This window comes from Aquarana catesbeiana, linkage group LG04, assembly GCF_042186555.1.
Source record: "Aquarana catesbeiana isolate 2022-GZ linkage group LG04, ASM4218655v1, whole genome shotgun sequence".
In the NCBI taxonomy this organism is placed as follows: domain Eukaryota; kingdom Metazoa; phylum Chordata; class Amphibia; order Anura; family Ranidae; genus Aquarana; species Aquarana catesbeiana.
In genome coordinates this window covers 328,631,826-328,659,062 of record NC_133327.1, presented here as the reverse complement: position 1 = coordinate 328,659,062, position 27,237 = coordinate 328,631,826, and the positions used below count along the sequence as shown (strand labels likewise).

General features: G+C 44.0%; 1 protein-coding gene across 1 annotated transcript in view; it reads right to left on the bottom strand.

The window, feature by feature from the left end:
- The window catches only part of NT5E (5'-nucleotidase ecto), a 154,770-nt gene that overhangs the window by 58,697 nt on the left and 68,836 nt on the right, over positions 1-27,237 (bottom strand). The window contains exons 2-3 of the mRNA XM_073626892.1: positions 7,147-7,369; positions 6,521-6,709 (exon numbers count right to left, since the gene is read on the bottom strand). Coding sequence (XP_073482993.1) covers positions 6,521-6,709; positions 7,147-7,369 — 412 coding nt within the window. The remainder of the gene's footprint in view (positions 1-6,520; positions 6,710-7,146; positions 7,370-27,237) is intronic.

Sequence of the window (27,237 nt, the reverse complement as noted above, 5' to 3'; positions counted from 1 at the left end):
GCGGTCGGCTGAAAAGAATGATAATTCTAATTAGCCTCTAGACTGCTTTTACAAGCAGTGGGATGGAACGTCCCCCCCCCCCACCATCTTCCATGGTTTTCTCGGGCTCTCCTGTCCCAACAGGGAACTCGAGAATGCAGCCGATGGTTCCGCCAGCTGACCATAGAGCTGATCAGAGACCAGAACGGCTCCAATCATCTCTATGGCCTAAAAAAACAGAAGCTACGAGCATTTCATGACTTAGGTTTTTGCCGGATATAAAAAGCGCCATTGGGAAATTGGCAAAGCATTTTTATCACACCGATCTTGGTGTGGTCAGATGCTTTGAGGGCAGAGGAGAGATCTAGGGTCAAATAGATCCCAATTTTTTCAAAAAATAAATAAATAAATAAAAAAATTAAAAAAAAAAAAGAAGAAGAGTACCTGTCACTACCTGTTGCTATCATAGGGGATATTTACATTCCCTGAGAAAAAAAAAAAAAAAAAAAAATCACCCCTGTCCCCCCGTTCTCACGCACAAAGGCAAACGCAAGTGTCGTTTGTTGCCGCTGCACGTTTGTGCGCAATTTTAAAGCATGTCGTGTTTGGTATCCATGTACTCGGCATAAGATCATTTTTTATTCCAACATTTGGGCAATATAGTGTGTTTTAGTGCACTAAAATTAAAAAAAGTGTGTTTTTTCCCAAAAAAAAAAATTGCGTTTCAAAAATCGCTGCATAAATACTGTGTGGAAAAAAAATGCAACACCCACCATTTTATTCTGTAGGGCCTTTGCTTTAAAAAAAATATATAATGTTTGGGGGTTCAAAGTAATTTTCTTGCAAAGAAATATTTTTTCATGTAAACAAAAAGTGTCAGAAAGGGCTTTGTCTTCAAGTGGTTAGATGAGTGGGTGATGTGTGACATAAGCTTCTAAATGTTGTGCATAAAATGCCAGGACAGTTCAAAACCTCCCCAAATGACCCCTTTTTGGAAAGTAGACACCCCAAGCTATTTGCTAATAGGCATGTTGAGTCCATGGAATATTTTATATTTTGCCACAAGTTTTAGAAAAATTGCACTTTTTGTTTTTGCACAAAGTTGTAACTAAATGATACAGTGGGGACAGAAAGTATTCAGACCCCCTTAAATTTTTCACTCGTTATATTGCAGCCATTTGCTAAAATCATTTAAGTTCATTTTTTTCCTCATTAATGTACACACAGCACCCCATATTGACAGAAAAACACAGAATTGTTGACAATTTTGCAGATTTATTAAAGAAGAAAAACTGAAATATCACATGGTGGTCCTAAGTATCCAGACCCTTTGCTCAGTATTTAGTAGAAGCACCCTTTTGATCTAATACAGCCATGAGTCTTTTTGGGAAAGATGCAACAAGTTTTTCACACCTGGATTTGGGGATCCTCTGCCATTCCTCCTTGCAGATCCTCTCCAGTTCTGTCAGGTTGGATGGTAAACGTTGGTGTACAGCCATTTTTAGGTCTCTCCAGAGATGCTCAATTGGGTTTAAGTCAGGGCTCTGGCTGAGCCATTCAAGAACAGTCATGGAGTTGTTGTGAAGCCACTCCTTTGTGTGTTCTTAGGGTCATTGTCTTATTGGAAGGTAAACCTTCGGCCCAGTCTGAGGTCCTGAGCACTCTGGAGACGGTTTTCGTCCAGGATATCCCTGTACTTGGCCGCGTTCATCTTTCCCTCAATTGCAACCAGTCGTCCTGTCCTGCAGCTGAATAACACCCCCATAGCATAATGCTGCCACCGCCATGCTTCACTGTTGGGACTGTATTGGACAGGTGATGAGCAGTGCCTGGTTTTCTCCACACAAACCACTTATTAAGGCCAAAAAGTTCTATCTTGGTCTCATCGGACCAAAGAATCTTATTTCTCAACATCTTGGAGTCCTTCAGGTGTTTTTTTAGCAAACTCCATGTGGGCTTTCATGTATCTTGCACTGAGGAGAGGCTTCTTTCGGGCCACTCTGCCATAAAGCCCAGACTGGTGGAGGGCTGCAGTGATGGTTGACTTTCTACAACTTTCTCCCATCTCCCGACTGCATCTCTGGAGCTCAGCCGCAGTGATCTTTGGGTTCTTCTTTACCTCTCTTACCAAGGCTCTTCTCCCCCGATAGCTCAGTTTGGCCGGACGGCCAGCTCTAGGAAGGGTTCTGGTCGTCCCAAACGTCTTCCATTTAAGGATTATGGAGGCCACCGTGCTCTTAGGAACCTTAAGTGCAGCAGAAATTTTTTTGTAACCTTTGCCAGATCCGTGCCTTGCCACAATTCTGTCTCTGAGCTCTTCAGGCAGTTCCTTTGATCTCATGATTCTCATTTGCTCTGACATGCACTGTGAGCTGTAAGGTCTTATATAGACAGGTGTGTGACTTTCCTAATAAAGTCCAATCAGTACAATCAAACACCGCTGGACTCAAATGAAGGTGTAGAACCATCTCAAGGATGATCAGAAGAAATGGACAACACCTGAGTCAAATATATGAGTGTCACAGCAAAGGGTCTGAATACTTAGGACCATGTGAAATTTCAGTTTTTCTTTTTTAATAAATCTGCAAAAATGTCAACAATGCTGTGTTTTTCTGTCAATATGGGGTGCTGTGTGTACATTAATGAGGGAAAAATGAACTTAAATAATTTTAGCAAATGGCTACAATATAACAGAGTGAAAAATTGAAGGGGGTCTGAATACTTTCTGTCCCCACTGTATATTGTTCAAACATGGCATGGTTATATGTGGAAGTACACCCCAAAATACATTCTGCTGCTTCTCTTGAGTACGGGGATACCTCATGTGTGAGACTTTTTGGGAGCCTAGCCGCGTACAGGACCCCGAAAACCAAGCACCGCCTTCAGGATCTCTAAGGGTGTAAATTTTTGATTTCACTCCTCACTACCTATCACAGTTTTGAAGGCCATAAAATGCCAAGACAGCACAACCCCCCCCCCCCCCCATGACCCCATTTTTGGAAAGTAGACACCCCAAGCTATTTGATGAGAGGCATGTTGAGTCCATCGAATATTTTATATTTTGCCACAAGTTGCAGGAAAATGACACATTTTTTTTTTGCACAAAGTTGTCACTAGATGATTTATCACTCAAACAGGCCATGGGCATATGTGAAATTACACCTCAAAATACATTCTGCTGCTTCTCCTGAGTATGGGCATACCACATGTGTGAGACTTTTTGGGAGTCTAGCCGTGTACAGGCCCCCGAAAACCAATCACCGCCTTCAGGCTTTCCAAGGACGTAAAATGGTGATTTCACTTCCTCACTAAACATCACAGTTTCGGAGGCCCTGAAATGTCAAGATAGCACAAAACCCCCACAAATGACCCCATTTTGGAAAGAAGACACTTCAAGCTTTTTGCTGAGAGGCATGTTCTGTCCATGTAATATTTAATATTTTGCCACAAGTTTCGGGAAAATTACAATTTTTTTTTTTTTTTACACAAAGTTGTCACTAAATGATATATTGTTCAAACATGGCATGGTTATATGTATTGCACCCCAAAATACATTCTGCTGCTTCTCCTGTGTACAGGGATACCACATGTGTGATACTTTTTGGGAGCCTAGCCACATACAGGACCCCAAAAACCAAGCACCGCCTTCAGGCTTTCAAAAAGGCGTAAAATTGTGATTTTACTCCTAACTACCTATCACAGTTACGGAGGCCCTGAAATGTCCAGATAGCACAACCCCCAGCCCCCCAAATGACCCTATTTTGTAGACACCCCAAAGTATTTTTATATCTTTTTTTTCCCACAATTTTCGGTCTTTTTGCGTTTATAACGCAAAAAAAAACGCAAAAAAAAAATTGCAGACGCAATCAAATACTATCAAAACAAAGCTCTATTTGTGGGGAAAAAAAAAGGATGGAAATTTTGTTTGGGTACAGCATTGCATGACTGCGCAATTTCCAGTTAAAACAGCACAGTGCCAAATTGTAAAGAGTGCTCCAGTCATTGAGCAGCCAAATCCTCCGGGGCTGAAGCGGCTAACTATACACTAAAATGTAAAGATTACTGACACGGTCTCACTGCACTACTCTACACTGAAACTATATGAGCTGTTCCTACTCTACACTAATGTATGAATGACACAGTCTCACTACACTACACTGAAACTATATGAGCTGTTCCTACTCTACACTAATGTATGAATGACACGGTCTCACTACACTACAGTTGAAACTATCTGAGCTGTCCCTACTCTAGCTGCACACTATGCAAAGCTGAATGAAGGTCCTCCTCACTACACTCACATCATCCCTAGACTGACACTAAACTAATACTCTACACTGACAATTGAAGCAAAATAGTACAGTATAGCACACTAACTAATAGCACTGAACAGAGCCCTGTTCTCTCTCTCTCCACGCCAAAATCACACTGAAAATGGCTGCCAATGAAAGAATACTTTTATACTGTGGGGCGGGAATGAGCCATGATTGGATAATGTCATGATGACAGTGTCCAATCATGACTCTGACAGTGCTCTGTGCCCTGACTGGCTGAAGCTTCACTGCTTCAGCCAATCAGGGCTTGCAATGCACTGTTCAGCGCCGCAATGCATTGTGGTCAGTTCGGGGGGCCGAACAAACGGACGAACGACCTGTTTGGCTGTTTGTCGAACGCCCGAATAATGGAAGTTCGGCTCAAAATTATGCTTGGGCCGAACCGTTCGCCCATCCCTAGTGTTGAACTTGTTAATGTGGCAAAGCAGGACACAAAGCCATCAATGTGCTGAGCAGTTCTGCACTTCCATTTTGCTGTAGGCATTAGGAAAATCACCTTGGGTTCAAGAAACACTTGACATACAATATTTACTATCTTTATTGCTGCTTTTTACAACTTTTGTTCAAATTACAGACTCTTCAAATTATGTATATTTCCAAATCGTATTTAGGAAACAGATTCGATAAGAGTGTTCTGCAAATCTGCATTCCGCAGAGACAAAAATTCTACCACAATAAATGCTGCAGCTATTAACAGTTGGTCGTTTACTAAATGACAGGCAATAAATATGATCTACAAGGCTGCAATTATATTGTGAGAATCAGAAGATTTAGCATTGATGGCTTGTTTTTAAGAATGGCAAAAAGCACGCATACACTGCAGAATAATGTAAACAGACTTTGAGAGCTGCACAAATATGGCCTTCTCATAGCAATGTCTTTGTGGCTCAATCATGGTGACATAGGGTTGCATAGCATATCATCCAACTCATCACTGCCCAGGAGATTGCCAATCATTTCAAAAATTGGATTGATACAACTCATAAAGAGATCTCCAATGCGCAGATATTTAACACTCCATGTCCACAGGTACATTACTTCCCTCATTCAACCCTGCTACTATTGACGAGGTTGCTAAGCTTTTTTCCTAACACCCACTTAACCACCCGCCCCCTGGATCCTGCTCCCTTGCAAATGCTGCAATCAACCTCTGGCTCTATTCTACACTCTCTAACTCGCACTTTCAAACTCTCCCTCTCTTCTGGCATCTTCCCCAACTCTCTAAAACAAGCACTATTCACCCCCATCCTTAAAAAGTCCTCACTGTACCCCACCAATCTTAAACTGCGCCCCATCTCCTTACTCCCCTTTTCCTCCAAACTCCTTGAACGTTGGTCTACAAACGACTGAATAACCATCTGACTGAGAACAAACTTCTTGATCCCCTTTAGTTTGAATTTCACCCTCAATACTTGACAGAGACTGCTCTCCTTCAACTCACAAACTACCTACTAACAGCTAAAACCAATGGACACTATTCTGTACTACTAAAAAACTCCTCTCCTTTGGTCTCTCTCGACTTCAGTACAACCAGCCTGCCCATAGAGGGATCAAATCTTGGCCAGTTCAACATTCATCTATGGCGGGCTTAACAAAGGCTACTCATGACTATCCTTAACATGGTGCCACTCCACAAATACATGGTGCCACTCCACTGAAACTAGTGTACTCTTGTAGCAATTGGGGAGGGGCTCCCAATACTAGCCATGTCATCTGTAGAAGCTGTATGCTATTAGACTTCTGACTGGCTATCCGCACATTGGCTCTGACAGCAGAGGGCCTCTCACCTGGCTGTAGATCACTTGTCTCTTTAGGCGGGGCCTCTCTGAGCTGCTGAGGGAGGGACTCTGAGGATTGTATACTCCATTGGCATGTCTGGAAACCCAACATGTTGTGAGAAAAGGAGTTAAAGGGCCCACATCTGCATTTGAGCATTGAAAAGTAAGTGGGTGCTCCACTACAATAAGCAGATGTCAAGTGTCCTGACACTGGGCCGTCTACACCGTGTCAATGGCTAACTAAGCAGCAAAGGAGGAAGAAGAAAGACCGCCTTGGAATCTGCATCCATAAATTACTGTTCTGATAGGTTCCCTTTAAAATTTCGAATAATAAGTGGAGTTGCACTTACAGTACATTCCAAACATACATGACACACAATGCATGAAATAAAAAAAAAAAAAAAAACCTGAATAAGTGCAAGAACTCACCTGTGTAAAGGAATGTATTCGTGTGTCCTCCAACAACTACATCCACTCCCCTCACCTTCTGAGCAATAAGTTTGTCAGTCTGAAAGCCTGAGTGACCCAAAGCTATCACCTTATTTACACCAAGAGTCAAAACTTTGGAAACTTCTTTTTGCAAAACTTCTATCTCGTCTTCAAATTTCAGGTGTGGGCCTGAAATACAGAATATGAAGATATATTTAGAGTTACATAATGTATACAATTATATAAATGTTCCAAAATGCAGCAACATACAATAACTATAACATTACAAAATGCAATCATTAACAATTTTGGTGCTTTAGAAAACTTTTAACCCCTTGGTGAGAGGGTAAAACAAATGTTAATGCCTAAACAAATTTTTCAAATTTGACATGTTACATAGTAACATAATTGGTAAGGTTGAATAAAGACAACAGTCCATCCAGTTCAATGTATATATATATATATATATATATATATATATATATATATATATATATATATATATATATATATATATATATATATATATATAGGATGCATTAAGGTGAAAAAACACGAAGGTTTACAACCCCTTTAAGGTTTCATATTAGAAGGAATACAATGTTGCATAATAAAGGAAACATTACCTGGATCAGATAAAACTGGAGTTTCTTTTGAGGTATATCCAACTATTGCAATCTTTTCACCACCAACATTCAAGATGTTGTAAGGCAGATACAATCCACTAATATTAGATGCAATCTGTGAATCTGCTATAATATTGGCACTTAGGATGGGGAACTTTACGTTTTTGAGGAATGGGTCCACAAGTCCAGAAAGACCATTGTCAAATTCATGATTCCCTAGAGCCTGAAAATAAAAAGGAGATCGAGTTTAATAAATTTATACCGAATATATAAACATTGATCTAAACTTAATTTCCTATTACTAGTTCTGCGTATCATTACAGTAACATGATCCAAACTAAAGAAATGGTCTAGTTTTTGCTAAAAAGTTGACCGATACACAGCCTTTATAGATAAAAATTAACCATAAAAACGAACCAAGAACTTTCAATCTGAGCGGAGTAAAAGAGATTTTACCTCCATATACCATAGTTATAGGTTAAGCCTGGTAGGCTGAGTAAGCCTTTGGTTTTTCCAATAGGAAGATTTTTTTGCTTGACTCCTGGTAGTTTTTTTAATTGCACCTTTGCATATTCCAGACTCTCCAGTTACATTCCAGCATAATAGAAAAAGGTATAGTAGGGAAAACGGCTACAACAGGCCTGGGACGTTAAATGCAGATATGTCACAAATTTAGTTTCCAGGAGATATAGATAACAAAACGTCAGTTGGTTTTATCCTCCACCTGCTACAAAAAAGGTTAAAATGTCAGCCATGGGTGGATCGGTCCATTAAGCAGCATTACACCCCCCCCCCCATTTAAATACTTTAATACTGCTACCAATAAAGGTAACAGATGTTAAATGGCCTAGAAGGCTAGATCTACAATCCCTTGCATAGATTTCACTCAAACCTGAGATTTATAAACAACCTGGGCTCTGGCTAAAAGCGATTCATTTTCTTGGTTAAGCTTTTTGAGGTCCTATGCCATTTTCTCTGCCACCAGACTCCCCAGTGGATCATAAAATCAGCATGATCACTTCTGTCCTGAAAACAGGAAGCTATCCTGGCAAGCCGAAATAGTAAACGGAGAAGAAACTTATTGTTCCTCCTACTTACTGTGGTGGTCACATTGTAAAATTTGCCAAGGAGAATTACCATATATGTATTTCAACTGCATATTTAAACTCTAAGGGCATATTTTGTGGATCAAGTAGAATATATCACCATTGGACATACATCTAGATTCTCCATTGTTCAAGAGGTAAATCATTTAAAAAAATGACATTAAAGCCTGTAAATTCAGAGAATCTTAACAGCTGCCCTTATGAATTCTTGTAAATTTACTGCTTGCAGATGGACAATTTTTTTATTTTTTTAAACTAAATTTACCCCATTTCTTTGGGGGGGCACACTAAGCTTGCCCTCTTCAGTCTCCATGCACACATTCACTGCACTGCAAATTAGTATTTTAGCCTACAATTTTCCTACGCCCACTCCTCCTACTGCAGATTCACAACATAACACCAATCAGCTGGATGAATACCAATGTAAAGGGCTCCTCTCTCACTAACCTGCAATGTAAGGGGACTCTATTATTTTTACGGTCTTCACTTCTTTTATGGCCATTATTATTCTTTGTTTCCTTTCATGTTTATGGCTGAAAACAAATTCCTCTTAAGCCCTGTATACACAGGCTGAATGTCAGGCAGGACCCACCGGTTCAATAGAAATAGGCTGACTTTTGGCCCATATGTCTACTGCAGCCAGGCCGGCTTATGTCTAAGGGGCACGATCGAGGAAGGTCTGCCAGCCGACTCCCGACTGGCACTCTCAGCCAACGGCTGAGCGCGCTGACTGGAGTGTTCTGGCCAGGGGGTCAGAACACAATAGAACAGCAGGGGAGATCACTGTACTAACATCAGTGGCTACATCCTGAGCTGCCAGGTTTTTTTTTTTGTTCAGCCCGCTAGGTTGAACGAAAAAAAAAAAACTAGCATTGTGTACCAAGCTTTACAGGAGCAGGGGTTGGTAAAATGATCTCAGTTTTATTTACAACATACTAATCAAGCTAAAGTACTGTAAGCTGTATATTTGATCATATTTAGTGGGGGTGCTCTGAGACCTGAACATTTTTCAAAGGGTTCCTCCAGGGTTAAATAGTTGAAAATGGCTGCTTTAGGTTATGCGTAAAGAAAACACACACAAAAAAAAAAAAAAAAAAAGTCGGTGTCCATTTTCAAATTCTCAGACCTGTAAACTTGCAATGTTACCTCTAAACAGTTATAACATAGTGAACATGTACCATTTATAAAATTCAGGATGTTTCATATTTAGGGCGCTATAACAAAAAAAGGCTTACATCTCCAAATTTTGCCCTTTTCCCAGACCATTCCTTATGCCGCGTACACACGAGCGGACTTTTCGACCGGACTGGTCCGACGGACTTTCTGAATGAACGGACTTGCCTACACACAATCACACCAAAGTTCGACGGATTCGTACGTGATGACGTACGACTGGACTAAAATAAGGAAGTTGATAGCCAGTAGCCAATAGCTGCCCTAGCGTCGGTTTTTGTCATAGCATACAGACGAGCGGACTTTTCGATAGGAACTGGGTCCAGCGGAGTTCTGACGTAAAGATTTGAAACATGTTCCAAATCTAAAGTCCGTCAGATTTTCGATCGAAAAAGTCCACTGCAGGTCCGATTGAGCCCACACACCACACACGGTCGAATTGTCCATCGGACCAGTCCGGTCGAAAAGTCCGCTCATGTGTACACGGCATTAGAATGAGATAAAGACATATACACACACAGTATATCTCAATTTACAACTCTCATCAACACCTCTGTGCCACTACAAGGGTTGCTTACTTAGCCATAAAACACTTGGAAAACAGATCATTATAGCTAAGATGTAATGTGAATATTTACTTTCGCTGCAGCTTGGATTCACAGATAATAGCTTTTAAATAACCAACCAGTGTTTACCTTCCATGTAATAGGTGTGACAAGAGCACAGTTCATGCAGGAAAGTGCAAACCAGCATATATTGCCTTTGATAAAACAGCAATTATCTTTGGAAATGATCTGCTAGTGACGTGTATTGATATTGATTGGTTTTTAAGTTTGTTTTTACTGAGAAAAACATGGCTCAGAGGCCCTATAAAAAATGACTTGAATAGCAGGGGAGAACAGATTACACACACTACAATATGAGTCCTATCAGAGACTCTGAGTCAGTTATACACAGGTTGCCAATAAGTATTGGAGGCAGTGCTTTGTTAGAAATTCAACAAGCTTTACAAATTACTGCTGCAGATTCATAGTGTTTTAAATGTTGGTTCATAAAATATATATATTATATATAAAAAAAATTAAACCAAATCTAATACATCTATTTATAAACTAGAGATATTTAACATTTTTTACCACTTTATATTTAAAAAAATGAAATGGTCTTTGGTTAAATTTTATTTCCTTATATGTTGTGTACAGTGAAAGTTGTACTTTGTTGATCTTGTGAACAGACTTCTATAAAATGGAGTACCCTTCACATAATCACCTACAAGGAGAATGTGTTCATCCGAGGCTGCCTATATCCCTTTCAGTGGGCATTCTTATAAAAACGCTGGCACATGAAAACGCAAGGGGGTTTTGGCTTGAAGTTGCCATGCAGATTTCTTTTTATTTTACAGAATACATTTTTATTTCAACAAGAATAAATGATTGCAAAGTATCGGTATCAGCAAAATATCTACAGACCTGACCCCCCCCCCCCCCCCGCTCCAGCCTGCTGCCCTACACTAACCCCCCCCCCCGTCGGGGCAAATGCAAAACTGTCCAATAATGACAAACAAGAGAATCCAGCAGCAATGCATTACTTACCTTCGAGGTGCGAGTGTCCTTCAGCTCTTGCTTCTCCTGGAACACAGGAATCCCACTGTCTCCCCTGCTCCTAGACTGAGTCGGCGACACAAAAGCTGTGTGCAGTGTAAGAGAAGAGGGCTCTGCTTGCTGCAGCAGCTTCACCCCTCTGTCTACTCAGTGTCCTGGCCGTCACTTCTCCTCCTGGCCAATTGGGTCTCAGGACCCACTTCTTGATTGGCCAGGAGGAGAAACAGGAAAACAGCTTTGCGCCCCAAGCTCACCCTTTTTTGAAGCCAATTAGAGCCTCGGGCTCTAATCATGCACTTTTAAAATAATAAAAAATCCACTGAAATTCCTGCGTCTGGCATGTAGATTAGGTGTCGGGCGCATGTATAAGAGGGGGGCAGCGCCCCTGCGCCCCTAATGAGAAAACACTAAATGCAGCTGTAAATAAAGTGTGCAAAAAAACATCCTCCAGGCTATAGATAACCAATAAAGCTCAAATAGTGTCTACAATACATGATGAAAATACAAAAATTGCCCCCTAAACCGCGTGCACGAAGCCACGTTCAGGTACATGATTTTGCACACCTGGGCCACCCTGCCACAACGGCTGTCCAGAAGCGGTTAAACTGACCGCGGTATCATTGATCAGCAGCCATGATTACCGTTGTCAGTACACCTAGGGGGACAGAGGAACAGGCAGGATCAACCAGGTATTTTACAACATAGAATAGGACAAATTACACTGCAGAAGCGCAGTGGTATTTATCATGCTTTAAAAAGGAACAGAAGATTTTTTCTTTTTAGGATTACAACCACTTAAACCAATTTAATATTTATGCTGCTAGCATTAGTAAATAGATAGGAAGGTATATTATATTTACTAGTTTTAACTTTGTTTTACATTTCTTCAGTTGCATACATCACAGGAGCCTTCATAGTAAGTTTTTTTTGTCATCTGGGAAAGGGGTGGAGGGGTTTTCTAAGCTAAGCGCACCCTCCTGTCTGAACGCTTGAGCTAGGGGCAGATGGATTCCAGGAAGTAAATGCTGCATGAATCACTTGCCCTTACTCAAGATGGCCATGGCTAGAAATGCTAGAAGGGTGTTTTTCAGAGTAATTTCTGAATAAAATAAAACATGGAGACAAAAATGAATTGAATTAAAAAGTTTTCAGTTTGGGGTTTTCAGATGCAATTAAAGTGTATGTTACCCCAAAATGTTATATTCCTATTATGTGTGTTGTACCATGTACTTGTACAAAAATGTATCCTGTACTCTTTGCATTACTTCCCATGTGTGAAATATATGGTGATCCTGCCAGCACCTCTGCTTTTCTCCTTCATATTGACCATGCACATCCTTTCCAGCTGGTCAGTGTACATCTTTGTATTCTACTTGAGAACACAGCCAGCCTATCCTCTAATGATCAGACTTTTGGTGACATGCCCTGCTCCACAGCCCTTCATTGGGGAGATCAATGTACTACGGTTTCTCTGCCTGTTGCTGACATTCCCCACCGACACCCCATCCTCCAAATTCCTGGCAACGAAGTATAAAACTAGCAACCTGAGTTCCTGGTCTTCATGTCCTTCCTTCACCTGTCTCAGCAGAGCTGCCCATTCCTGCCATACTCTGTTGTAAGCAGCCCACGTCGCATCGCTCACCGACCGTTTGATCCATCCTACTAGTCCTCCAAAGCAATCCTCCACAGCCAGTCTGGACACGGGATCCCTTCTTGCTCCGCCCCTGGCTCCAATTCCCGGAATCTGTCCCACTGAAAGCGAGACAGTGCATCAGCCACGACATTCTCCACCCCTGGGAGGTGCACCGCATAGATAAACACGTTTAGCTGTAAGCATCTCAATACAAGGTGTCGAAGCAACTTGATCACCGGCGGTGATGCCGCTGATACTTTATTGATCACCTGCACCACTCCCAGGTTGTCCCCATGAAACCTAACCTTTAAATTCCTAAACAACTCACCCCATAACTCCACTGCCAATACCACCGGGAACAGTTCCAAAAGCAGCATGTTCTTCAGCAAACCTGCGTCCTTCCACGACTGCGGCCATGGCCCTGCACTCCACTTACCTCTGAAGAATGCTCCAAAACCTGCTGATCCTGCCCCATCCGTGTACAATTCCAAGTCGTAAATTGCTCACTGGCCCTGACATCCACAACGCCCTGCCGTTGAACTTAGCCAGGAACGTGTGCCAAACTTGTAGGTCTTCCCTGTGAGCCTTCAGCAAACGTACGTAGTGCCTTGGAGATACCACCCCTGCCGTACTTGCAGACAGCCGCCTGCAAAATACTCTTCCCATAGGCAAAATTCGACACGCAAAGTTCAACTTACCTAGCAATGATTGTAACGCCCGTAATTGAACTTTCCGCAGCCCGCTGATACACCGAATTTCCGCCTGTAACGCCGTCAGCTTATCCTCAGGTAGCCTACACTCCATTGCCTCGGTGTCCAGAATGATGCCCAAAAAACTCAACTCCGTTTTGGGACCTTCTGTCTTCTCCGGAGCCAACGGGATGCCAAACTTCTCCGCAATATGCTCCAACGTTGCCAACAGGACCGCACAAACTTCCGACCTAGGAGGGCCGATGCAGAGAAAATCATCCAAATAGTGGATGATGGAGTTCAATCCCGCGACGTCCCGGACCACCCATTCAATAAAGGAGCTAAACTTTTCGAACAACGCGCAGGATATCGAAAACCCCATAGGTAAACAACGATCTATGTAATATTCGTCCTGCCAACAACAACCCAGTAAACGAAAACTTTCCGGATGAACCGGTAACAAGCGGAAAGCAGACTCTATGTCAGCTTTCGCCAACAATGCCCTTTGCCCATACTTCCTAACCCAAACTACTGCGGCATCAAATGACGTGTACAACACCGCACACTCTTCTGGATCGATGGCATCGTTCACCGACCCCCCTTTGGGGTATGACAAGTGGTGTATCAGCCTAAACTTATTAGGCTCTTTCTTTGGCACCACCCTTAGAGGGGACACTACTAAATCCGGTATTGGCACTTCTGCAAAAGGACCACTCATGCGCCCTAACCTAACTTCCTTCTGTAACTTTTCACCCACCACTTCCCCATGAAGCAACGCTGACTTCAAGTTGCGCGACCTCGGGGGCGTGTCAACTAAGCGAGAAGGTATTCTAAAACCCTCTGAAAACCCCCGAGCTAGTAATCGCGCTGCCTCCTTATCCGGGTACCTATCTAGGATGGGCTCCATCCTTCCCACTCTCACCGGTGTTTTCCCCTTTACTAATAGACTCTCCGGCACGGCCTTTTCCTTGTTTAAAACACCGCGATAGCGGGTGGCTCCCCCCCCCGCAGCCTGAACATTCATGCTTGTACTTGCACGACCCTCCAAATCTACATGACCCCTCATTGAATTGCCAACAAACCCCCTTTTTTCTTGTGGCCGATTGACCGGAGTTAGCTGATCCACCGGCCCCCCCCCTGAAAAAACTGACCCGTCTGCCTAGTTGAAGTCATGAGACGCATCCATAGGCTGATGTCCTTGTGGTCCCACCTCAACGCCGGGCGGATGGCCCTCCGCTGTCGGAATTGCTCATCATACCGCAGCCAAGCCGTGCCCCCGTAGACTCTATAAGCTTCTCCCACGGCGTCCAAGTAGCAGAACAATGCCGAACAGTGCTCTGGATTCTTCTCCCCAATCACGCTCGCCATGATTGCAAACGCCTGTAGCCAGTTCGTAAATGTCCTTGGTATTAGCCTATACCTCCTTTTTTCTTCATCCTCTTTTTTAGTATCCTCCGGCTTGACTCTATCTAAATTAAACTTTTCCAGGGGCAATAGAGCAAAAATCTCTACGTATTCTCCTTTCCAAATTTTTTCTCTAACTTCCGGCTTCAAATGTGCACCAAGCGGACCCTCAAAGCACACATAAACTTCGCATTTTGCGGCGTCCGCCAGCCTCACTAAGTCCTGCTTCTTCGCCCCCTCTCCCGCAGCCCCTTCCTGTGTCTTAGGAACCTCCGCCTGCACAGCCTCCCCTGTGACTTCTCCCACGGGTGCCACAACGCTAGGACCAGTAACAGTCCCCGTGCCCACCCCCAGCCTCTCCCTGGGATCAACCCATGCCACCGCCGGAGACTGGCTCCCGCTTGGCCCTGGCTCAAACCTCTTTAGTAATTCCCTCAAACCTGTAACAAAACCCTGCAACCCTGCATCCGCCGATGCGCGGTCAGCGACCTGCGCGGCCAGATTAACAGGCACGGTCACTGTCGACCGCCCCGCTACTGCCAGCTCCCCCCTACCCCCCGCCCCCACATCACCCTCCACATTACCAGAATTATTAAGACGTGTCTTCTTACCCTGCTGCCTGGTAGGGTGTCCACCAGCCGAAGGTCCCGTCACCACCGTCGCCGGCTCTTCCTGCTGCCCATCGCCGTCCGACTGCGACAGCTCTCCTTCCGACCTGTCTTCCTCCATTTCTTCTCCGCTCACCGATGGCCCTCCAGCAGCTGCACTACTGGATGCCGCGAATGCTCCGTTCTCCCCGCTCCTCATCCGCGCAGATGATCCGCCCACCGATTTCTTGCTCGCCTTTCTCGGCCCAACGACCTCGTACCTGTAGTGCCGCCCAAGGCCACTACCCGCATCCCTCTCTCTCTCGTCTCTCACCGTGGGGTCACCCACCGCTGTGCCAGCGTGCCCTTCTGCCGCAACATAGTCCATTCTGTGCTGAAGCCCCGCCCCTGCCGTGGATCTGCCTAGGGCTTGGCTTTCAGGGCCCGAACTATCTTCCCCAGCATCCGCAATAGGCCTGCTGGCTCTCCTCACTTCTGTATTACTGCCACTGCCACTGCTGAGCTTCTGCCTGTGCCCCATCATCCCCACCTCTTGTATTATGCGTTCCGTCCTGCCCTGCTGTCCTTTCTCATCAACTGAACGTGTGGGCTGGGGATAATTAACCTTCCTCCTGCTTCTCACCGCCGCTGTCCTCTTCACGGCCGGCCCTGCCTCCGACCGACCCGCCTCATCCCGCTGTTCTTCCCTCCCAGGCTCCATAGCGACAGGGGGAGACGATCGCCTTTGACCCCCCTCGTGGCGCGCCGCTAATCTCTTCGCGGGAGGCCCAGAAACCGGCCGACCCGCTCGTCCCTTCTGCGCCTGCGTCTTCACAGGGATAGGCGCATCAGGCAAGAAGCGAGTAGGCGGCCTGGTTCGCCTACCTCTCGCAGACTCCCTTTCCACCGCCGAGGCCGCTGGGGAAGACTCACCCAGCGCCGCTGCTAGCCGGCCCTCCAGCCATCCAGGTCCCCTAGACGCCGCCTCCGCTTTTAAACGGGCAAACAGGTCTTCCACCGCTGCCATGCTTACCCGCTTGTTCCTCCGACACCACTGAGCTTGGGCGGGATCTTCCCCCCAGCTAAGTTCCCTCTGCTCCGCCCCATACTCTTCCCCACCAACCACAATCTTCCTTACAACCACCCCACCTTGCAAGTACCCCTCTTAACCCTGTCATGCCCGCCCTCTGCCTATTTCTTTTTGTCTTTTTGGCTCCGGGCTTACTTGATGTCTCCACCCCCACCTCTCTAAGCCCCTATGCAGCTGAGAACAGAGGTAATGTTTTCACCTTAAAAAAAACGAAAAACAAACACCAGGGTAGGAAGGGTAAACAGGCCAACTTAAAGAGGAGTTCCACCCAGGGGTCGGGTAAAAAAAAAAAAAATTAAAAAGTCAGCAGCTACAAATACTGCAGCTGCTGACTTTTAATTGGACACTTTCCTGTCCCTGGGTCCAGCGATGCGGGGGATCGAAGCCCCGCTCATCTCCCCCTCCGTTCAGCGGCGCCGGCATTGCAACTGTGGGCGCCGGGCTGTGGTTTCACAGCCTGGCACCCACTGCGCATGCGCGAGCGGCGCAGCGTGCCGTGATTGGCCGCTCAGTCACCTGGGACCTGTAATGGGTCCCAGATGATTGACAGCGGCGAGGGAGCAGAGCGGAGCCCTTCCTGTGCCGAGGGGGAAGTGATGTCACCAGCCCAGGCACTGGAAGGGGCAGACTACGAGGGACCCCCTAGCAACAGGCATTTAGAGGTAAGTAAAAAAAATATATATATATCCAAATGTTTTTTTGGGGTTTTTTTTAGGATTTTCAAGTATTTTTGTTTTTTTGGGTGGAAAATATATATTGTCACCCAACATGGTTGGTAACTAGGCAAGCATAAAATTGATTAACATTGGTAATAACATCATCTAGCATACAACATGATTAACAGTAAGGACTAGGCATAGGATTTGACATTTGGTGTCCAGATCAGCATAAACAGTAGCAACGCCATATCAAATGTAACAGTGAGCAGTAGTAAAGTTTAATTTTCCAAGTGCTGGAACTATACTACTAGAACAAATTTATTGCGGTGATGCTAGTGCTAGACCGACAGGGTATATATTGTCCAAAAGAAGAAGGTAGCAGAGAGGGCAGGGGAACAAAGGGGGCTTGCAGAATAAATATAGGAGGGACAGTACGCTATAGTCTCAGCACAGGTGCAAGGTAGATGTGGTTCAGCTGTGGTAAAGGTTCTGTAGAATGCCGTATTGGGTTGGTATAGGTGCAGTCTAGGTTTGGCATACGAATGGCATAGTGCACACTATGGGTGTGGTATGGATTGGGTACATTTGGTGTCCTGTTCCCAGTGGCTCAGTCCCTGCTAGTAGTATCAGCATGGGCAGATAGACCTCTCCCCAATCCCCAGTTTATTGCAATGTCCCCCTCAATTTCTTCCTGAAAGCCTCCGATGATCAGAGTGGATGCTCCAGTCTCCTTGCAGCAGCGCAGGTGCTGTGAGCGGTGCTGCGCCACCACCAGGTGTCCTCGCTCCCGTGACACCTACCATAAAGACGGATTCACGAAACGCGTCTAGGTGTACCACACGGCTTGCCATATAGGTCATTGGCTCTAGTTTCCCCCCGGGAACCACCACGGATGATTACAGGTGGCGACATTGACAGAACTGAATGCACCGTGCTACCATTCATTGGATGCCTTGTTTTATCATCAATTTGTAAGTTTAATGTATTAAGGGAAGAGGATCTTTTGGTTAATAAAAAGCTTTACTGTTTTACACTATGGGGCTTCCTCTCTCCTTATTTGCCCGCGTATTATGGAAAGCTCCCAGCTGATTGGATCCCGGTGAATCAGAGGACACGAGTGTCGGTCTTCATATCGGCTGATCGTTTACTGAGGATCGGACGGATGTTCGTTTGGCAGCAATCGTAGCCACCTCACATATACTACAAGGCTTTGATTGATCTTTTTTCTGGTGAGTGAAATTTCTAGAGGGATCTTAGGCTCCATTCACACTAATGCGTTTTTTGATGCATTTTGCAGAAATGCATGGGAATTTTTTAGCATGGATTCCTATGGAACATGTTCACATCAATGCATTTTTGTGCCTCTGCATTTTTGGAAAGGGTCGGGGACTTTTTTTCATGCAAAATGCAGCGTTTTGCATGTAATAGAATTCAATGGACCCGCATTCAAAAACGCAAGTACCGCGTTTTGCGTTTTTTTTTTTCATTGTTTTTTTTTTTTAACACTGTATACAGTATTAAAAAAAAACACTATAAAAAACAAAAAAACAAAACAAAAAAAACGCAAAATGCGGCAAAAACGCAGAAAACCACATGTTCAAAAACGCGGCAAGCACCGCAAAAAACACTGCAGAAACGCTCAAAAGCAACATGCATAGATGTGAATTGAGCCTTAAGCACTAGATGTATCGATGGTCGAACGTTTAAAACAGCTGATGAATCACTTATGAACGGTTATATGCAAAAGATTGTTTGAATTTCGGTTTCAGCTGGATTTAGAGACTGTAAAACCTTTAGCGCTGCTGAAGTTTGAAAGACTACTTTTTGATTTAATTTTATTTTAAATTGTGGTTTTGATTGCTTCCCTTTTAGAAATAAATAAAAGTCACTTGTTCCCGCCATTACTAGTAAAGCAATAAAATAAAAAGTCCTTAAATCTATCCCCTATTTTGTAGACGTTATAACTTTAGCGCAAACCAATCAATATACGTTTATTGCGATTTTTTTTTTTTTTTTTAACCAAAAATATGTAGTAGAATACATATTGGCCTGAACTGATAAATACATTTGTTTTCTATTTTTTTGGATATGTATTACAGCAGAAAGTAAAAAATATTGTTTTTTTCAAAACTGGCACTCTTTTTTTGTGTATAGCGCAAAAAATAAAAACCACAGGAGGTGATCAAATACCACCAAAAGAAAGCTCTATTTGTGGTTACAACATCGTACGACCGCGCAATTGTCAGTTAAAGCAACGCAGTGTCTTATCGCAAAAAATGGTCATTAAGGGGGTAAATCCTTCCGGGGCTGAAGTGGTTAAAGGCACCATTTGCACAGATGTTTTGCCACACTAAGTCCCAGCCGCAGGAATCCACCGATTCCTGCTGCTGAAATGGAAAAAGGCATGTGGATAACTGCTATTTGTGCTTGTTGACACGGACAGCGATTACCAGCAGTGATCGCTGCTGGATGCATTTTGTTCTGCTGTCTGCATGCAGCAGTTAATTCCAGCAGCAGGAATCGGCAGATTCCTGCTGCTGAGATTTGCAAGTGGAGTAAAACGCCCAAGTGACCGGTTTCCGAAAAAGTCTTTAATACTGAACTCTGGGTACGAAAAAAATGTAATGTAATTATTTATCAATAGCTATAAAGCATATAAATCCACTTCAAGGTCTATTTATGTTTTCACCCAGAAACCACACATTTTCCTACTAAATCTTATGTGAAAAATGCGTGAGGGTTGTGTGAATCTTTGCCAACAATATCCATGCAAAGATAAAATTTGCAATCTTTGTCCTTGCAAACCCAGAAATTACTTTGTAAAAGGATCTTCATTACTGTGCTATCTGCCTGTGCAGAGAACAGAGATAGAGGCAGGGCCCATCAAGCCCACCTACTACAGGGTGTCTGCAAGAAACTGCATGAGAGGGGCAGATAGAAGACCAATCACCCTGTACAAGGAGAGAGAGAAGTAGTGACTGGTCTCAATTACAGGAGATGACATCACAGTAGCAAAATGCAGGAGATGTTTCCTGGTGGATTCCACACAGATCAGGAAAATTTTATTTTATTTTAATATTATAATATATATATATATATATATATATATATATATATATATATATATATATATATATATACATATACACAGACACACACACACACATATACTGATTCAAGTAAGAATACTGCCCCGACTGCCCCACGTACATTTACTGCGGGCGGTGGCTCCTCTGCGCAAAATATCATACAGGTAAGAGATTCTGCACTACTGGGTCTGGGGCACACACACGCGCCACCGGCGATCGGTGGCACGCGGTCGATCGTTCGAGGCTCAGGCAGAACTGTGATCTGCCTATTCAAAAACTGAACGAAAAGGTCCGGATGGCCGATTCTTTATTATAACGATAAATCCATACATCAATGGCATCAAGCATAAAACCACTAACACGTTTCACACCGTTATGGCAGGTGCTTAATCATAGCCAAGTTTTAAAAGAATGACAACATATATATATACAAACAGGCAAAATGGCAATTTGATATAATTGGGTATCGTGTACGCCCACTACAGGTGACACGGTGCTCCAGGTTAATAAGATGAATCAGCTGGACTTTTCTTTCTCATGAACACAGAATTAACCCTTAGAAAAGGATGTATAGAACAGACGTATAAAAGACCAAAGACCAAAAATTTAACGGTAATGCATGTATAACATAATGAAAAGCTTGGAATAGTGAAAAAACCTCACCCCGGAGATTTTCTTAAAAAACATACTTTTCATAGATGTATGGATTCACAACACGCAGCACAGCATGAACAGCTGTTATTAACCCCATGACTAAGAAACCAAATGTATGCAAAACAAAATTTCAGTCATAAAACAACATGTTCGTGATTACATTCCAGTCAATTTGGTATAGACATGCAATCAACCTCTTGCGGACATCTAGAACACTCTACAGACGTACATATAACAAGAATACCAGAAAGAGTAAGGAGATGTGAACAGAGCTTAAGCATAATATTTCTGAGAAAAAACTATCAGAGCAGATAAAGATGATATTTCCAAGAAAAAACTGTTAAAGACGTGTATATAAACGCTCTTGTTGATATTATAGGAAAACGTTTGTCTGCCTATCCCATCCTAGATTTATATAACTAAATTACTTTAACCACTTCAATACAGGGCACTTATACACCTTCCTGCCCAGACCAAATTTTCAGCTTTCAGCGCTGTCGCACTTTGAATGACAATTGTGTGGTCATGCTACACTGTACTCAAACTAAATTTTTATTATTTTGTTCCCACAAATAGAACTTTCTTTTGGTGATATTTGATCACCTCTGCGATTTTTAATTTTCTGCTAAACAAATAAAAAAAGACCAACATTTTTGAAAAAAAAAAAAAAGGTTTTTTTTTATGGTTTCAGTTACAAAACTTTGTAAATAAGTAAGTTTTCTCCTTCACTGATGGGCACTGATGGGGCTGCACTGATAAGGCGGCATTGATGGGCACTGATGAGGTGGCACCAATGAGGTGCCATTGATGGCCACTGATGATGGGCACTAATATTCGGCACTGATGGGTGCCACTGATATGCAGCACTAATGGGTACTGATAGGCGGCATGGATGGGCACTGATGTACTGTAATGTATGGTACTGATGGATGCCAGTGCCAAACAATGCCTGCCAATCAGTGATGCCCATTGTGGGCGCTGATTGGCATCCATTGTGGTCTAGGGTGGCATACCTGGTGGTGACATCCCTGGTGGTCCAGTGTGGGCATCCTTGGGGGGGGTGCGCTGATAATTGATCAGCACAGACCTCCCGTCAGAGGAGCAGCCGATCAGCTCTCTTCTACTTGCGTATGAAAGACGCGAGTGAGGAAAAGCCGATCAACAGCTCTTCCTGTTTACAATGTGATCAGCCGTGATTGGACACGGTTGATCACGTAGTAAAGAGTCTCCATCAGACTCTTTGCCTAGATCGGAGTTGCGGTGTGTCAGACTAACACACCACAACAACAAATCGCCACGATGCGCGCCCCCCAGGGACACGCAGCGGCTTAATATCCTGGAGACGTCATATGACGTCCAGGCAGGATATTGAAACCACTTTTCCGCCGTCATTTTGTTATATGGCGGGTGGCAAGTGATTAATAGATATTTATGTGTGACCTTACACTGATTATAAGATGTCAGTCAGTCAGATGTTATTGATTGACAACAGAATGTGCGCCCACATGGTGGATAATGTAGATTATCTAAAGCCCACATATTCACATCTAGATGTAATGACATCAAAGTCTAGGAGACACACACATAATTATTCATAGAAATGGGAAATATCCCATTCACGATTCATCCCTGCCGATTTTCTAGTGTTAAAAAAGAAGCAGGGGCAGACTGACCAATGAGCCACTCGGGCACTGCCCGAGGGCCCTGGGCCACTAGGGGACCCCATCAGTGTTGTCAGCCTTAGTAAAACCAGGGGCAGTATGTAAAAATCAGTTTTTTTTACATCTGTCTCTAAAATGTCCCTTATCGACATCCTTTTGATCTAAAATCCAGAGATTATAGCTGCCCCACCTCCCCAGTACCTTCTCAGCCAATAGAAACATATCTGTGTATACTGTGTGTACATGTATATGTATACTGTGTGATTGTATACTGTGTGTGTGCATACTATGTGGCCCCATAATCTGATTGCCTGGGGGCCCCATAATCTCCTATTACCCGGGGGCCCCATGAGTTTTCAGTCCGCCCCTGAAAAGAAGATCCAGTATTTTAACAAAATGGGTTTGAAAGACTGCTGTGCAAATACCATGTGACATAAAATATTGCAACAACCCCATTTTAATCTCTAGGGTCTCTGCTAAAAAAATATTTATAAATGTTTGTGGGTTTCACGTAATTTTCTAGCAAAAAATACTGATTTAACCTGTAACCAACAACAAGTGTCAGAAAAAGGTTTAGCCCCCTTTCACACTTATACGACTTGTCTCACGATTTTGGACTGCAAAATCGCATGACAAGTCACTCTCCATGATTTTGAATGACTACCATTCATATTGGCATGACTTTAAGTCATGCCGACTTCAAAGTAGTTCCTGCACTACTTTTTTTCTAAAGTCGGATCAAAGTCGGATTCCGTATTAACTGACCCGACTTTGGCATGCGACTTGTGCATAAAGGGGAACTCCACGCCAATTTTTTTTTTAAAGAAAAAACCGGCATGGGTTCCCCCTTCACGAGCATACCGGGCCCTTCAGTCTGGTATGGATTTCAAGGTGAAACCCACGCCGAAAATGCGGCGTGGGGTCCCCCCCAAAATCCATACCAGACCCTTATCCAAGCACCAGTCTGGCCGGTCAGGAAAGGGAGTGGCGACGAGCGAGCACCCCCCCTCCTGAGCCGTACCAGGCCGCATGCCCTCAACATGGGGGGTGCCCGAGGGGCCCACGGACTCAATGTGTACAGAGGCAGAACGGGGAACTGTCTATGTAAACAAGGTGATTCCCTGTTCTGCCAGATGACATGTCAGAGATCTTCTGTTCCCAGTGATTGGGAACAGCAATGTTCCTGGTAGCCCATCCCCCCTACAGTTAAAAGACACCCAGGGAACACAGTTAACCCATTGATCGCCCCCTAGCAGTAACCTCTTCCCTGCCAGTGTCATTTTTACATTGATCAGTGCATTTTTATAGCACTGATCAATGTAATAATGTTAATTTGGGTTCAGATTTGTCCGCCGCAATGTTGCAGTCCCGCTAAAAATCACAGATTACTGCTAAAAAAAATAAAAAATAAAAATAAAGTCCCTAAATCTATCCCATAGTTTGTAGATGCGATAACTTTTGTGCAAACCAATCAATATACGCCTATTGCTATTTTTTCTTTTTCTTTTTTACCAAAAACATGTAGAAGAGCTCCAACATCCACCTGGTAAAACCTAGTGAATGTATGGACTGAAGACCAGGCGGCCACTTTGCAAACCTGAGCCACAGACACCTGATGACGCACTACCCAAGATGCACTAACCCCTCTGGTGGAATGTGCCTTTAAATCGCAAGGCAGAACCTTGCGTTTTAACTCAAATGACTGGATAATAACCTGGCGAATCCATCTAGAAATAGTTGAACTTGTCGTTGCCTGTCCTTTCTTAGGACCATCTGGCAGAACAAAAAAGGAATCAGTCTTCCGAAACGGGGCTGACATCCTTAGATATATTCTGATCGCCCGCACAACATCAAGCGAGTGCAGCGACTTCTCTTCCGTAGTCCTAGGATTCTAATAAAAGGAGAGCAAAATGATATCCTGATTCAAATGAAAATTGGAAACCACCTTAGGCAAAAAATCTGGACGACGGCGCATGACCACTCTGTCCTGATGTGCAACCAAAAATGGTTCTTTGCAAGAAAGGGCGGCCAACTCTGACAACCTTCTCTTGCCGAGGTCATAGCAACCAGAAAGGCCAATTTCCTTGCCAACAGGATCAAAGGAATATGCCAGATAGACTCAAAAGGTTGCTTCTGCAGAACTGACAGAACCAGATTCAGATTCCAGGGACATAAAGGCGGCTTAACCGGTGGCATCAAGCACGTCACCCCTTTAACAAAGGTTTGCACTAATAAATGAGATGCAACCAGCCTCTGATAAAAAAAACAAAACAAAAAAAAACGATAAGGCCAAGATCTGCCCTTTGATTGTCCCTAATGCTAGTTTCAACTCCACCCCTGTTTGTAGGAAGGCGAGAATCCTTCCAATCACATATCTGCGAGGGTGCCATTTTATGGCTTCACACCAGGTAATGTACGATCTCCAGAGTCTATAGTAGATGCCTCTAGAGACAGGTTTTCTAGCATTTAGCAGGGTAGACAAGACTGAACCTGAAATACTGTGATCTTTCAAGATTTGGTCTTGAACAGCCAAGCCGTCAAATTTAGTGACCGTAAAGTAGGATGGAAAACGGGTTCTTGGGACAGTAGGTCCGGATGGCATGGAAGAAACCAAGGGATCCTCCACTGCCAACCTCACAATCTGTGTACCAAGCTTTCCCGGAACAAGCTGGAGCCACCAGGATCACTGGTTTTCGTTCCTCCTGTATCCTGTGCAGCAGCCGTGGCAGAACTTGAACTGGAGGAAACTTTTTTTTTTTTGAAAAGCCAGTGGAGTGCAAAACACACCCAAAAACTTCCACCCGGTGCCAAAAAAAGTGCACACACATAAAGAGTGAAACACAAAAACGTGCAACGGGTGTTACACTGGTCCTCCACTAGGGAAGGACCTTACCCTGATCCCCCGGGGCGTTAGGCTCCAGACAGGGACTGAGGTACTTCACTTGGGTCCATCTACCCGAAACCAGACCCACCCAAGTACTAGGTGGGACTCCCCCGCAGAGAGACCCCATGAGAGAGGGGGCGAACCAAGCCAAAAGGCCTATTGTCCACCCCCTCCCAAGATTTTCATAGTAGGCCCGAGGACCCACACTCTACTCATCACACAGTGACAAACGTGTATACACATCAAACAAAAAAATACAAAAAATTGAGAAACACAGGGATAAATAAAAAGAAAGTGGGGAGAAGGAAGGTGGGAGAGTGAAAAGTGACCATTGTGTAATACAATGGCCGGCCTCCGGGCCAGGAATAAAAATTTCCCCTGGTCCTAGCCAAAAGGCTCGGCCTTAGAGGCAGGTGCGAAAAGCGTGTGTTGTGGTAAAGTGACCATGGTGCCATAAATCAAGTGCCGACACACTGACTGTATGGCACCCCTGAACTGCCACTTCAGGGGCACATTCACCACTGGCTTTTCATGCAACCCTGAACTGGAGGAAACACATACATCAGGGAATACTGACCCCAAGGAACTACTAATGCATCTGTTCCGACAGAAGATGGATCTCTGGCTCTGGATACAAACCTGTCCAGCTTGGTTTCAAACCTGGGACGCCAACAGATCCACATCTGGGGTACCCAAACGTTGGCAGATCTGATGAAACAGGGTGTGGCTTACACGGCGTAACCAGAAGTGAGGAGTGCGCTTCACCGACAGCTGTTCCCAAACCAGGAAGTGATCGCGGACGCGGTGTATGCAACACGTGCTGTTTTGGGACCAGGAGACTTGGTGATTGTACACTCAATTTCTAAATGTTCTTCTATCAGTGTTACATTGTACTTAGATTGGATTCAGGGTTTGCTATATTTTGGTTATTTCTAATAAAACAGGATCACGCTATGTCAGCTCTTTTGTGTTTTTATGAATCCCTTTGGAGCACAACACTAGCTCTAAGGAGCAGGGCCCTCTGATTCCTCCTGTATTAAAGTGTATTGTACTTGTACTCTCTACCCTCAAGTTGTTAAGCGCTCCGTAAACTGCTGGTGCTATAAAAATCCTAAATAATAATAATAATTTAAGGCTGTTTCTTTCATCTATTTGGTGAGTTCAAACCCCATAGGGGAAGGAGTGCCTCGCATGGTGAAGACTGGGAGTTGATGTAGGGTGCACTTATCTACTGCCTAGGATCACCCACTGTTATAAGACTTACTTTGCTACATCATCAGAGTGTATACCATACATGTTTGTGGAGTTGGACATTTATCCAGCATCAGCGCTGCTTTAACATTTTGGACGGCATATTTTTTATACTGTCTGGATCATATATGTTATTTTTGTATAGATCTGATGAAACACTTTGGGATGAAGGGACCACTCCGCTGGCAACAACTGTTGGCGACTCAGAAAGTCCGCCTGCCAATTGTCCACTCCCGGTATAAATACTGCCGAAAGAAACAGCACATGCCCCTCTCTGCCCAAGCTAGAATATGATTTACTTCCCTCTGGGCTGCCTGGCTCCTGTTGCCTCCTTGGTGGTTGATATATGCCACCGTGGAGTTGTCGGACTGGATCCAGACAGGAAATCCCTGTAACCTGGTTGGCCAGAAATCTAGAGCCAACCGAGCTGCCCGAATCTCTAAGAGATTGATGGGCAAGTTTCTTTCTGCTCGGGACCATTTCCCCTGGATTGATGCTTCCTCCAGGACTGCTCCCCAGCCAAAAAAGACTGCCATCCATGGTCCCCACCTTCCAGGTTATAGGCGAAAATGATTTTCCCCTTTCTCAAGTTGTTGGGCCTTGACCACCA